This window comes from Anguilla rostrata, chromosome 8, assembly GCF_018555375.3.
Source record: "Anguilla rostrata isolate EN2019 chromosome 8, ASM1855537v3, whole genome shotgun sequence".
In the NCBI taxonomy this organism is placed as follows: Eukaryota; Metazoa; Chordata; class Actinopteri; order Anguilliformes; family Anguillidae; genus Anguilla; species Anguilla rostrata.
This window is the reverse complement of record NC_057940.1, coordinates 42083628-42098509: the sequence shown is the minus strand read 5'-3', so window position 1 is coordinate 42098509 and position 14882 is coordinate 42083628. Positions and strand designations below refer to the sequence as shown.

At 41.0% G+C, this 14882-nt stretch overlaps 1 protein-coding gene across 2 annotated transcripts; it reads right to left on the bottom strand.

Moving 5' to 3' along the window:
* Positions 1–1264: 1264 nt before the first annotated feature.
* Positions 1265–14112, bottom strand: ccn4a (cellular communication network factor 4a). 2 transcript variants are annotated; one of them, XM_064348333.1, is made up of 5 exons: positions 13815–14112; positions 6123–6399; positions 3733–3984; positions 2821–3014; positions 1265–2308 (listed from the first exon to the last, which is right to left on the bottom strand). In XM_064348333.1, exons 1-5 carry the CDS (start codon positions 13860–13862, stop codon positions 2009–2011), a joined length of 1071 nt encoding a protein of 356 aa, XP_064204403.1. In that variant the 5' UTR covers positions 13863–14112; the 3' UTR covers positions 1265–2008. The 2 variants fall into 2 exon arrangements, with proteins under 2 accessions (XP_064204403.1, XP_064204404.1); XM_064348334.1 differs by lacking the exon at positions 13815–14112 and adding an exon at positions 6810–6890.
* Between the last annotated feature and the right edge of the window lie 770 nt (positions 14113–14882).

The following is a 14882-nucleotide window of genomic DNA, read 5'->3' as shown; positions in this document are numbered from 1 at the left end:
GTCCCAAAATCCATACGCTAGAGCTCCCCAAGTGAGCCATTGAAACTTGGCTGTAAAAGAAACCAACACCAAACTAGAGAGAGAGGCTCCCCACTATAGCTCTAACATCACTGCAAACCTATGGTTGTTTACCTTATCTCCCCCCACTGTACTGGGATATGCGGCCCTCAAACTGTATCTGTGGGGATCTCTGAGCTGTAGTCACACTATCGGCTGGACAGGAACACAGCTTTGGATCTGACTGAGAACTATATTTCTGATCTGATGAACATGACATGTTTGAATGAGACTATTATTTCGATATGTAGCATGCTAAACTACGTATAACTTGAGCAACACCGTGGGTAATTTTACATTAGACTCTGAAAGTGTAATGGTAAAATTATAGTTGAGGTGATTTGCGATACATACTTTTCCATATATTTGTTCTCCCATAGTAGTGTTTGCAGAAATTTTTAAATGATGCACTACAGTCACTGTTTGCAGGATTCACTTGTATATTTATTCATAATATTGTCCTCTTATTGGAATTAAACACTACACAATTCAGTTTTATAATTTCAATCCCTGATATGCAATATCACAATATAATTTATCTAAAGCTATAATGGCGCATATTTACAGTAGCATTTGAGAGATAATTTTACCCCATATCTGCATGAAGGCAAACACATTATCGGTACTGCACAGCATTTTAATCCATCGATCATGTAGGATAGAAAAAAATTTGCATTTTTGTATTCAGGAACAGAGTTCAGTCATAATTTAAGGTGCAAATCTAAGCCATTTTATGACGAAAGATCAGATGGAGTTGGTTTTTAAAAGTTCAAATGCTAGCATAAGTGAAGGTTATGCACCTATTTTGTATGTACATTATTGCTGTAATGGTTTTAGATAATTTCTATGTATATATTTTTATTTTCCATTGGCTAAAATGCAAAAAAATTTACACGGGAGTGAAAGTTTGATGCGGAAATTCATAATTTGACAGAGCGGAACTATAATTTCATATCATAAATGAAATATAAAAATAAATAGTTTGCTTTCCATAAGTTAGGAATGAAAGACATTTTATATATAGCCCCACAACACTGATCCTACATCAATCTCAGACAGTAAATGGGGATTAGGATTACGGTTTAGTAAACCGATCGTGGATATGGATGCTGAAGACTGATAACATGCAGAGCATCTGGGATCGAAGAAAACACAAACACAACTTGGAGGGAGTAGACATGCTGTCAGTGACCACCTGCTTTTAAAAAAAAACCATAACCAATACCATGTCTTCTTATCGGTGATTGGTAGCATGTGGCAGCTCCACCTATCGGAATGGATTAGGTGACCTAATTTGCCGTCATTGTAGAGAATAACTGTGGTAGTCTTGCTGCTCACCGAAGACTAACCAATAATTCCACTTGAGAGAGACCACTGTTTGCTCCCCACAAAGACATTAGCTGTCACAAACGCTTGTGCTCATATTGGATACAGACTGGGATACATGTGTTTCTTAATGAGACATACTAGAGCACAGTAGCGTTTTTCACATTCAGATCATTCGGAATTGGCTATCGTTATTCACTAAATTTTAAATTTCAGAAATTGCGCCTGCATCATAATAGCACCTGAGCACTGGCCAAGATTAGTCAAAGACGATTGTAATAGAATCGGGGGCGGTCTCTACATCCTACAAAGGCCAACATCGTTCAAATAAATCCTCTGTTTAAACACACTTACATATTTTCCAATAGGAAACATTAATCTAGAGATTTAGATTTAGCTCATAAGAACACGTCCGGCCATAACAAAAAAGAGGTAACGCCCATTTTCTCTTCATCACATGGCTGCTTGCAGGCTTTGCGCCTAACGGTAAAAGGATGGGTGAACGGGGGAGACTTCCCGAAGGACACCTGTGAAAACCTCAGGGGATTCTTAGCCTAGAGGAGATGAACGCGGAGGTGAGAGGTTACGGGGGGGGGGGGGGGGGAGGAGAGCTTTGCGGGTCTTCTCAATTCACGATCTCCGGGTGGTCGTAGTAGCGTTCCAGCTCGGCGAAGATGTCGTTGGGGTTCTTGCAGCTGAGGTTGCAGAAGCAGGCGTTGATCCACATGAGCTGCCAGGAGAACGTCGCCCCGTTGGGGCACCGGAACTCCACCTCGATGGTCTTGGACTTGTAGGGGATGCAGCAGCGCTCGTCCGTGCAGACCCCGCAGTACTTGGGGCGGTACGGCCGCTTGCTGACGCAGCCTGAGATGGTGAAGTTCTGCGCCTGCTCCTCCCTGTAGATGTTCAGACACTTTTTCCCCGGCTGGGACACAGGGGGAGAGAGAGAGAGGGAACGGGACAGAAGGCCATGAAAGACATGGAGGGTAGCGTCTCAGCAGAGAGAGTAACGAGACTGCTGGAAAGCCACTCACTTTATCCACAGAGTTATGGTTAAACTGCCAAGCTTTTTACTGCTGATGTACTCAGTAAGAATTGCTCATTTCGGCACAGATGTGCATTCCCTGCAGCCACTGTGAGTCTGTTTTATTCAGCAAAAATATGAGGAATATGCCTTTCATATTGATACGTGTGCATCTGTGTGTGAGTATACAAAAGGGGCGTGGCCAAAGCCAAATACCTTATTAGGAACTGCATGAATAATGAACCCTGAACAGATAATGATTCTATCCAAACATCAAGGCTTACATTTGTTATTCATAATATATCGCATCATATATTGTGCTTATATTTGAACGTCACTGAACACATACGAACATATTATTGAACATTTATGAACCGTACATTTTCAGTGGCTCAGATTTGAAAAAGCGCTACCTTGATGTGCTTGGTGATGTCCACGTCACACGGGCGGATGTTGCAGAGCCGCGACTCCTTCACCATCTCGCACTGGTCGTTGTCGTTGGAGATGCGCATGGACAGCCCGCGGCCGCAGGTCTTGGAGCAGGGGCTCCAAGACGTGGTCTGGGTCACGCAGTTCTTCTGCCAAACCTCATTGCCAGTAATGCGCGCTGTGCCAATACACAAACCAAACAAGCCTAGCAATCTGAATAACAGGCCTCAGAAATTATGATACATTTCTGTTGAAACCACATGTGGCTTTCTTTTAAAAAAACTGTTGTAAAAGCCTTTGGTGAATTATAGGATTCCACTGTATATTGATGTAAGTTCCACAGTACAGTGCCAGAAGGAGGCTATGTAGTCAATATCTCTTCAGACTGTTCTGCTCTGTTAATAATGCACTTTTTAAAAAGGCCAACACTCACACATCTGTTCGTATGCACACCGGCAAATCATTTGTGAGAGTCTTTTGTGCAAGTGTTTGGCAAGTGTTTTTAAAAAATACATTACATGAAATGAGCCTTTGGGCTTTGCTGGCTGTGGGTTATTTCCAGAGGGGGAGACAATCATAAAACATTACCAGTGAACAGACCAAAAATAACAATGACAAAACATACTCCGGAAAGGGTTTGGCCAGCTTGACACAGGGCTCTGCACTTCCTGTCCTCTCTGAAGTGACAGGAAGTGCGCACACCCTATGCAAACACATGCCTCATTCCACACATTCAGAAAAATACTGCAGTTTTACTTCTGCTAAAAGGTGTTTATGATCTTCGCTCAACTTTCCTGGCAGCACTGCTGCTCTGACGCACGTTCATGCGAAGTTCAGATCACGCTGGAGCCTCGCGGCGTGACGGTCTACTGATTTAAGAGAGAGAACAGCGGTACCTTCTGCGTGCCTGGGCGCAGCCTTGCGGGTCTTCCTGGGCTCGTCGCAGATCCACTGCTCGCAGCAGCGGCCTGGCAGCTTGACCCGCTTCGGGTGCTGGCACCAGACCAGCGGCGGCTGGGACTCGGTGCACAGGGGCACGCAGCCGATGGCCCCGTTCACACACAGGCAGCGGTACTTGCAGCTGGGCTGGAAGCTCTGCCCGTTCCGGTAGATCACGCCGTCGTGCTCACAGCCTGTACCCACCAAATCTGTGTTTCACAGAGGGGAGACAAACCACTGTGAGGCCTGACTGTGAGCAGACTGCGATCAGACTGTCAGTACAGGCTGTGACCAGACTGTGAGCAGACTGTGATCAGACTGTCAGTACAGGCTGTGACCAGACTGTCAGTACAGGCTGTGACCAGACTGTGACCAGGCTGTGACCAGACTGTCAGCCCAGACTGTGACCAGGCTGTGACCAGGCTGTGACCAGACTGTGACCAGGCTGTGACCACACTGTGACCAGACTGTGAGCCCAGACTGTGACCACACTGTGATCAGACTGTGAGCCCAGGCTGTGACCAGACTGTCAGCCCAGACTGTGACCAGGCTGTGACCAGACTGTGACCAGACTGTGAGCTTAATCCGTGCCCATGAACATCTAACAAAGGGATCCTCAATCTCATCCAGAAAGGGCCAGTGTGGGTGCAGGCTTTTGTTCCAACCAAGCAATTACACGCCTGATTCTACTAATCAAGGTCCTTAGCAAAGACTCTAGTAGTTGATCAGGTGTGTTACTGCTTGGTTGGAATGAAAGCCTGCACCCACACCGGCCCTTTCTGGATAAGACTGAGGACCCCTGATCTAACATGTTGAGGATGGTCAAGGCAGCTAGCAAGGGCCAGGTACATCAATTATTCACTACAAGAAAAATGCATTCACAAATAGACAAAAGCAACATCTTGGCTTAATGTCATCACCATTGTGCTAACAAATAACCCACTGGCTCTCCCATGTCATAGGTCTAAAGCACTAAATACCTAAAAAAAACTGTACCAGACAGCGCAGACAATGAAAAGTTTAATCTTTAAACTGGGAGTTGGACAGTGTGTGCTCATGTGCATGCCAGTAGTCACACCTACACCTGCGGCTAACTAGATAAACGCTCCTCCTTCGACTGTTAACATAATTATATCTATAAATAATCCCCATATTCTGTTGCTTTAATATGACAAGCTATATATAATATTCCACTTATACTTATGATTATAAATATATATTTTTATATATTATAAATATTTGAACAACAACTATTTAAACAATATAAATGTAAACAATTAAACAACAAATCCAAAGTTCATTAGCATTGTGCACCTCATGAGTTATCAGAGTGCCACATAACTTTACCACGCTGTACTTTACGGTACAAGATGCACATGCAATTCTCAAACTGGCTCAAAATGAATTGGACTGTATATAATATTTGGAGACGAAAGAAGATGCCCAATGTACTTCAAGCCCGCTAAATAAAAGAGAACTGAATAGGTGCTCAACAGCCAGGATGAGTAACAAAAACTCCTTACCTGAACACTTCACAGGGACTGGCCCGAAATAAGGAACACTGAAGCACACTTTGCTCAGGGCAAAATACACTGTGTACAGAACAGGGCAGGACTGATGGCTCAACATCCATGGCATCGTCCACATAGAGAAGAGCCAAGAGTGTTTTTGACTCTGAGGAAGACGTTGTAGACATTGAAAAGTCAACCCTACCCTGTCATTAAACAGTGTTTTTTTGCCCTGAGCAAGGTGTGCTCCAGTGTTCCTTATTTTGGGCCTGTCCCCGTCAAGTGTCCTCCAGTAAAAACAGTTTCATGCAGAATAGAATAACTACTTTCACAGAATTTTCATAATGCAGGATATATTATTAATGATTTATGTTCCAGGTTTACCCTCTGCTACAGGGTGCAAACAGGGATATTCATAGACAAAGCCATCTGGAATGGAATGTTACACTTGCATACTGTGTAAGAATATACTAAATTTCAGGTTCAACTCATATTAAAAACACGCTGCATTACTGTCACTGGTTCAGAAAATAAGCGTATTTTAATTAGCGAAAGTAATCACAACAGCTATTTAATAAACAGCTTAATAAACGAGCAGAAGATACAGCAGATAAATCAATGGAACATGATTACGAGAAGTGTATGTAAGGGAGGTTATAAAAAGATTGAGGACTGTTCTTGAATGTTAAGACTGAATGTTAAGACTGCGATTACACATCTGGAACTTGAGCAGTTCTTCTTCTGAACTTCCCAGAATGTACTAAACAAACCATAGCTGGATTAAATGAATGCAGTGATGCGTAAAACAGAAGTCCCACAGGTTATGCCGGGCCACTTACATGCACACACTCCTTTTTCGTACCTAGGCTTGTCTGCGCTGTAGTCGCAGTACAGTCCCCTGTGGTAGTCGCAGGTGTCCGCCTCGTTGCAGGTGTCGCCCACCTGCTTGGCGCAGGCCTTGCAGCAGTTGCAGCCGTCCGTCAGCAGGCTGACGCCCAGCGGGCAGACGGGGGCGCTCTTGGGGCACTTGCAGGGCCATTTGCAGTACTGCGTCCGGTTATAGGGCTCCACCACGTCCGGCGCAGGCGGCATGGCAGAGGGACTTTGGCAAATAGCCTGTAAAAAAGGAGACAGTATCTCCATCAGTGGGGTCTTATTTGCTAGGAGGTCTGTAGACAGTTGACTCACATGTAAAGGTTTGCATTAAAGTTTTGAAATATCAAATGCCTTTCCAGAGTTCTTAGTAAATGAGATGGGACATGGTCTTCAGGGTATTAAGTTGTTGACATTTTGCTCTATTTTTTGCGATGATACGACTATGTAAAAGTTTAGTCTCCCTTGACATGTTAGATTGATATACAGGATTACCATTAGAGAACCTATTTAGATTTTAACATCTAGCACTTTCAAATACATAAAACAGCATCTGGCAGAAACATCCAAACAATAGATGGGATGTATGGAATACAAGAATGTATGGAATTTGACATTTTTGAATTATTGGTCAGACGTGCATTCCAATGTACCTTTATAGAATATATTTCATGTACATTATATGACCAAAAGCATCTGGACACCAATTTGTCTGGAGCTGTTTTTCCATGATTTGGGCTAGGCCCCTTAGTTCCAGTGAAGGAAATATATGCTACAGCATATAATCATATTCCAGACTATTCTGTCCTTCCCCGACAGTTTGGGGAAGGTCCTTTCCTGTTTCAGCATGACAATGCCCCCGGGCACACAGCGATGTCCATATAGAAATGGTTTTGTCCAGAATGGTGTGGAAGAACTTGACTGGCATGCACCGTGCCCTGGTATCAACCCCATCCAACACCTTTGGGATCAATTAGAAAGCCAGCTGCGAGCCAGGCCTAATCACCCAATCAGTGCCCAACCTTACTAACACTCTTCTGGCTGAATGGAAGCAAATCCCTGCAGCAATGCTCCAACATCTAGTATAAAGCCTTCCCAGAAGAGTAGAGGTTGTGATAGCAGCAAAGTGTGGACCAACTTCATATTAATACCCATAATTTTGGATGAGATGCTGAATGTCAGGTCATATACTTGTATATTCCCTTAGTAATGAAAATGCTATATATGGTTGAAAGTACAAGCACAAAATAATACCATATTATAATACTATTATATTTTACTATATACTGTAGATTACAAAACTATAAATTGTTACTTTTATTTTATTGTACATACATTGATCACATTGGGCTCAAGTGTACTTTTTGGACCCTCCTTGCTTCCATTTCTAGACACGCTATGTCTTGAAGGTCTTTCAGTTTCTGAAACGGCTGTGTGTCTGGCTTTGTCTTTTGTCCCAGTAATCCAGAAGCCTTCGTTAACCTCTCCTGAATACAGAATCAGAATTTACTTCGAAAAGCACCACAACAGGTGCAACAGCACAGATTTTTTAAATCCCTCATTCCAAAGCATATTTCTTATTTTAAAACCCTGCGCACAATGGGAAAAAAAAAAATACAGAAATAAACTAGGCCTTCAGTTGGCGACCTTGTGAACTGTCATTGTGACTGCTGCTAATCTCGGCATTGCTTTGATAGGCAATAAAGTTATATAGCAGACAGGCTGCAGTACATCCCTGTAGATATCCTTGTTAATGATTCCACACAAGTAAACTGCTCAAAGAGTGAGAGTGGTAAGAGCGCCATGTTTCAGATCAAATATAAAGGAAATCTGCTTTGCGCTCATTCAGAAATGTCAAACGTAAAAACATCTTGCTCGCTGAATGCCAGATTTCATGAGCTGTCCTAGCAGAGGGAAACTGGATGTTTTAGAGTGTTTAGAGATAATGAGTCAGAGATAAATAATTACAGGTTGCACTGCATGTTTGTTGTGTAGGCTAAATGCAAGACTGTTTGTCATTCATGAAAATGTGAGCCAGTGGGAATTTATTTATTGGATCGGTTTTATTAGGCTCCCCTAATGTTCCCTTGAATGTCCCGGAGTACCAGAACATCTGTTTTTTCTGTCACATTCCTGGCCACATTATTGGTTGAATTGTTAGGATCCTTAGGTGACCTTGCGCTGGAGGTATCCAGTGTTTCACAATTCAGGCTTAAACTATTAATAATTAATCAATTTCTGCAGTTACTGATCACAGCTATGCAACTGTATAGCCATGTCTATATAATGTACTTTTACAGTGCAGTTGTGAAACCCTAGCATTGTAATGTTGCAGTGAAATTGCAGTGTTCCCTTTCTTCCACTAGGAGGAGCAGAACTACACTCATGAATCAATGACATCTCTATTCTTTGCATTGTCAGTAAGCCACCCTTATTAGTATTTTGCATTGCTTTGTTTAAGTATGGAATAGAATGTTTCTAACATATGCACATTTGACTGGTGTGAATGCCCATGTGAAAAGTATAATATATAGACCAGTGATGTTCATTCCTGGTCCTCGAGAGCCACAGGGTCTGATAGTTTTTGTTTTCGTCTTAGTATCAGCAACCAGTTCAGACCCAAGAAATCAGGTGAAGTCAGTTAACTGAAATCAACAGCTTTAATTGATCAGTTAAGTGCAGAGTAACAACAAAAACCAGCAGACCCTGTGGCCTGACAGGACAAGGAATAAAGCTCACTGATATAGACTAATTTCTTTATGTGTCATTTTGTGTTCCAACTCATTGTTTGGGTACCAATGCTCAACTTTACTTTTGCGTATTCAACTTTTAGAGGTGAAATGCCAGTGAAAGTGAAAGTGATACTGAGACCACACAGCATGTGACAAAAGCAGAGTGCCCAATGTACATTATTCTCAAGTAACTCAATTCAACTGCAAAACTCCAAAAGAGTTTTGCAGAAAATATTCCATTGAATGCATGAGTGAATGGTGAGTGGGCCCTGTGATGGATTGGTGGCCCGTCCAGTCCAGTATGCATTCCTGCCTCATGCCCTCATTCTGAGATAGATCCCCCCCCCCCCCCCCCAACGCTGCCAACTGGTCTTATTGAGAGACAATTGAGAGATTTCCATTTTCATTTAAAAATCAAACTTTTAAATGGAATCCACTTAAGATTATCTGCTTATATAAGTACATATATCATATAATGAAATATTAAGTGTTTATAGACACTTAATATTAAGTATTACGTTTATACAGTTTAAAGCATTTTTAATCATGAAAAAACTGGTTTAAGCAGGTGTGTCCAAACTTTTGAGTGGTACTGTACATAATCACAATTTTTTTAAAGTCAGTGTTGCAACCATGCTTAATTTGTATAGCAGTTATGTTTATAAAGGTTTAAAGACCTGATGAAATCCAATAAACCTGTGGGTGTCAATCAAGTTTTGTAATGATTATAGATCCCACAGCCAGACAGTGTTCTTTTTAATTCTCATTATTGGCAGAGTTGCAGGTTCATGCTCACCCTAAAGAAGAGATGATCCTCCGATTTATTAGTTAATATGTTGAGGTCATCTCAGGACCTTGACAACCATAGGCTCTGCTGCTGTAATTAAATCCTGATTAACTGAGCTGTCCTTCAAGCAGTTTCGGAGGTTTCCCTATTCAAAACCATGTTTGTTAGGTATTTTGTGTCAGCAAATGCTGAAAATTAAAGTCAGTCCTTAAAACTATTTGAATAAACGTCAAACTCAATGCAGATAAATCCAATTCAAGTCTGGCCTTCATTAACAAACTCATAGTTAATATTAAAGCATGATACTAATAGCAAACATATTTGGATTGACTACTCTTAGATTGCCTAGCATTCCTCAAAGTGAAGCATTATATTATAAAGTACTACTAATAATAACATATTGTAATAAAATATTGCTGATTTTTGTTCAACTTAATAAAAATCACAATGCTAAAGTAAATAGCCTAATGCATGTGCTGAAGCCTATCCCAGCATGCATTGGGCAAGAGGCAAGAATACACCCTGGACAGGGCACACACACAATTCACTCACCATTCACTCACACACTCCTACCTATGGATATTTAGTCATCAATTAGCCTAACCTGCATGTCTTTGGACTGCGGGGGAAACCAAAGTACTTGGAAGAGACCCAAACGGACACGGAGAGAACATGCAGACTCTACACAGAAAGTCCCAGGCCGGGAGTTTAACCCAGGACAGTGTTACCCACTGCACCACCCTGCTGCCCTAGACAAAATTATTGGAAAGTAAAAGTTTTTTGTGAGTTTTTCAATAGGTTAACATTACACTCATTAGCTAGCTCTTGGGCCTTTTTTGTGATACTACGTTTCTGTATTCCAGAGAGTTGCACTAATGTTCTCCACTTCCGTACATTGCTCTGGCAATGTAATATTATTGTTATTATTATTAATTACATTTATATAGCACTTTTAATGCTCAAAGTGCTTTACAGTGAAGGGGAACTCACCTCACCCACCACCAATGTGTAGCACCCACCTGGGTGATGCACGGCAGCCAATTTGCGCCAGAACGCTCACCACACATTAGCGAAGGTGGAGAGGGCGAGAACATTTATTTAGCCAATTAAATTAAATCTGGGGATGATTTTTAGTGGCAAGTTTGCGAGAGCCAGATCTGGGATTTAGCCAGGACACCGGGGAACCCTCTACTCTTAGCGATAAGTGTCATGGGATCTTTAATGACCACAGAGAGTCAGGACCTCAGTTTAACGTCTCATCCGAAAGACGGCATCTCCTACAGCACAGGGTCCCCGTCACTGCACTGGGGCATTGGGGTTTATTTGTGCCAGAGGGAAGATTGCCCCCCTGCTGGCCCACCCAACACCACTTCCAGCAGCAACTCAGTATTCCCTGGTGGTCTCCCATCCAAGTACAAACCAAGCCCACACCTGCTTAGCTTCAGCCATTTGGCAGGAGCAGAGTGCATGGAGGTATAACTACTGTGTACCAACTACTGCATTAAACAACTAGTGCTGGGGCGAATATGAACATATTAGCGGCATTAGTGTATATCAATCTCAATTAGTCAATATCAATATGATTAGTGATTGCAAAAACAACTCAACAGCTGTTGCTACTTTGGAAGTTCTGATCGTAATTAAGATAAAGAGACACTCTCAGCCCCATAGGTAGAACCACAGGACATTCCACTTTATTGTCATTAAACCTGAGGGTGGTCTTCTGCAAAAACACAAAGTAAATGGAAGCACTTCGACTCACTGAATTTATACTGACTACAAAATAAGTTAATGCTCTAACCTGTCATTGCATTTTGTATTAAGAAAGCTAGATAGACAGTACACATATGCCAGTTGCATAAATCACATTCTAAAAAATATTACACACAGTTTTGTATGCTTAACACTCCTTGACATTTTGATGAATTACCTCATTCTGTACTGGTGTGGCCTGAACCATTGCAGGGCAGGGTCATCCAGTAGACACAAATTACAGTGGTGTTGCATACAATTACTGTACATAGGATGTGAGTTAGTGGACCACGCTACTTCACCGCATTCGCACACATGGATATTTGACATACAACTGACAGTGTTCATCTTAGCAGTGAGTTATTTTAATTTAATTTTGTCTTAAAGCTTTCTTAAAATACATATTCACAGATTTTCTCGGTTGAAAACAGTTTCAAACGATTTTGAAAATATAAGATAATACTCTCATCGGTTTATCAGAGAATGAGTAATATAATGTATTTCAGAGCTCCACTGGTCTTGAAATGAAATTAATTAAATACACACTGTAACCCTATGTGACCACAAGGTGTCAGTATAATACAATCTACCAGAAGGATTTAACCCAAGGAAAAAAATAATGTTGATAGAAAGAACTAATTTACGGACTCTGAATCAGAATTCGAGCTAATAATTGCAGTGTTTCTGGATTGCCGGATCTACGGTTGAAAGGACTGGATCGATTAATGTTCCCAGTACTTAGTCTACTACGACACGCTCACCGTCAGTTTCCGTCAGTGAACTGGAAAAGCACGTCAAGACCTTTTGCTGTTTGAGCACTTAGTGAATCACCACCTTTTCAGACTTCTGAAGTGAATGATATTTTTCTACATCCTTGAATTACGAACATACGTCAGACACAAGTGCTCTTATCTTCCACACGTAATGGAAACATTCCCATCCACGTTTCGATTTTGCACCCATTGTTGTAGTTCTCTATTACACTACATGCCTGGTGCTTCTACCATCCCTGCACTAGTTCTCCACACGCCCTCCAATGGAAAGGCTATTTACAATCGACCAGCCATCAGCCAATTAAAATATGTTCAGTCGTTTCTCTTTTTCCGGGACAAATTACAAAACAATTTCCAAAGACAATAATTCGAAATTAATTATATTACAGTTCAGTCAAGAGTTCATTGCTTCAGTGTTCAACCTCACAAATGCATAAAAAGGTCACTCTTACCTGCAATTGTGTTTACCTTACTTTTAATGTATATAGGCCTATGTAAGCCCATTATACATGAATATATAAAATGGCGCAGTGTTGTTGAGCTGCAGTGGTTGAGATGGAAACTTGCCCATACAATGTAAAAATGAAGGGCGAAATACTTGAAGGGGTTATTTAAGTGCAGACGTCAGTGGCAATGTAGTACGCTCGAGGAGTTGGCCATGCAAAATAACTGCCAAAACAAGGATGTTGTAACTTCCAGTTAATGACCGCAAATGTGTCCTGCGGTCTTAAATTCAAACTTAATTTGTTTTCCTAACTTGTGTTTCTGTCACATCCCTCTTGTCATCCCAAAATAAATAGTCTACGATTCTGTCGTTAACGTGACCACAACACATGCCAATTAAGTTATTCGCTCCATCCAGAGGAACGGATTTGCAAATACATTGTCTTAATATGCTGATCGTGTTTGTTTCGAAATGTTCTTGTGTGTTTCTTTTAACAATATATTGACAATACAAAAATTATAGCGTGCAGTATTTACATAATTTTGCAGTATTCAAAAATTAATAGAAGACCAGCAGAAGTTGTGTTGCAGTGTAACATCGCCTGTGCACTTGCTTCTTCTTAAAAGGACTGGTACTGCACCTTGACTGCAACTTTTGCATATCCTAAGTAGCCTAGCCTACAAGGCGAACCAAAGATGTTTGTTTTGTACGAAAACGTCACTTATTAAACAACAATAAAAATACTACCATATATTTTATATCCAATATTAACTATGTTCCAGCTGTTTGAGCACAGCCCGTAATAACATGTTTTCGTCGTATTTGTATTTATACTAGCTATAATATGCTATGTTTTGCCTAATTTTGAAAGCCTGCAGTGTTTAATAATGCAGTATTAGTTTAAAACGGTCTACATAAGGTTTACTCTCTCATGTCTGTTATCCAACTTACTCGTCGCTAGACACGATGCTCATTCTCAATTCCCGTTTGCCATCCACGTTCACATTAAACGTGGCATCTCATGTAGCCTAATCAACCCACTACGTTATATTTTGTTATTTTACATTAAAATTAGCATCGCCTTTTCTGAAACATGGTCCAAAAGTACAAAAATAAAGATTGAGAATAAATCATTTGGAATATAAGGTAACCCAAAACAATTTGCTCACCTGATGAGTGCTGGTCGCTATTAGAATCCACGGCAGGAGCCACCTCATTACTGGAGCCCAGTATGAAATTCATTGAACCCAGAATAAGATCCTTGCAAGATCAAAAATCAGTTTCCCTCCAGACTTAAGACTAACTAAATTCCGAGTCTCTCTGAAGACCTTTAAATCATTTGCGTGCTTGTTCGAGTCCGTCTTGACGTCAGGACATCGGAGGAACTCTGGCATTTTAGCTTCAGTGTGTCTATCCCGTGCCCTTTTCTTTCTTGTTCCCCACCTTCGCGCGCGCACCGTCAACGACCCTTAAAGGGAAAGCAATAGCAACCACGGTTTCTCACTGTCAGACCACCAGTCTTGCACTGTAACACAAGCAGTAAGATTCACATACATGAAAATATTTATTTAATACTTGGTTCAAGTTTATTTATTTGTGAACACGGTCGTGAAGTATAAAAGAGACGTATGACCCAGCAGTGTAGTCTGTCCACAGCATTAACAAACTACCACAAGATTTCAGAGACATGTATTTTCCATAGGTTGTTGGATTATTTTAATGTTCACGTCACTATAATGCGTCTTGATTTGGTTGACTGTTCAATTTCATTAGAGTTTTGTAAAAAATATTACTGAAAAGGAAAGCCTGTTATTTATTGGATACAGAGAAAACTTTTCAGTGGTAAATCGACTCTAACAGAGTTTGTATTCCAGCTGGGACCATATGTACGCTTTTAGATTTAAAAATACTCTGTCACAGTTGATTTTTCACGGAACATTTTGCAGTGTACCATAACTCGAATGTTATTACAGAGAGATCTATTCTTTTATCAGCCCCTGTATCTCCTGGTGCCTTGTAAGCTTTCGATGATCTTACTGTATCAGCATATTACATTAAATAACTATGCATTTAGATTAAATTTTAGCTTGAATTATTAATGTGAATTATTAATGTGTGTATTTGTTATATCTAAATAGAAAATAGAAAAGAATTGATCATAATAGACAAAATTGTTTCCCCTTTTCAAGATTTTCTGGCACATAAAGATGGAACATGACCTATGATCTAACACAGAC

Excerpts from the sequence above, each read along its gene's own strand:
- ccn4a (XM_064348333.1), bottom strand. The coding sequence starts at position 13,862 with ATGAGGTGGCTCCTGCCGTGGATTCTAATAGCGACCAGCACTCATCAG. Across the intron at positions 3,015-3,732 it reads TGCGCCCAGGCACGCAGAAG|CGCGCATTACTGGCAATGAG; the intron begins GTACCGCTGTTC and ends GTATTGGCACAG. Across the intron at positions 2,309-2,820 it reads ACATCACCAAGCACATCAAG|CCGGGGAAAAAGTGTCTGAA; the intron begins GTAGCGCTTTTT and ends CCTGTGTCCCAG.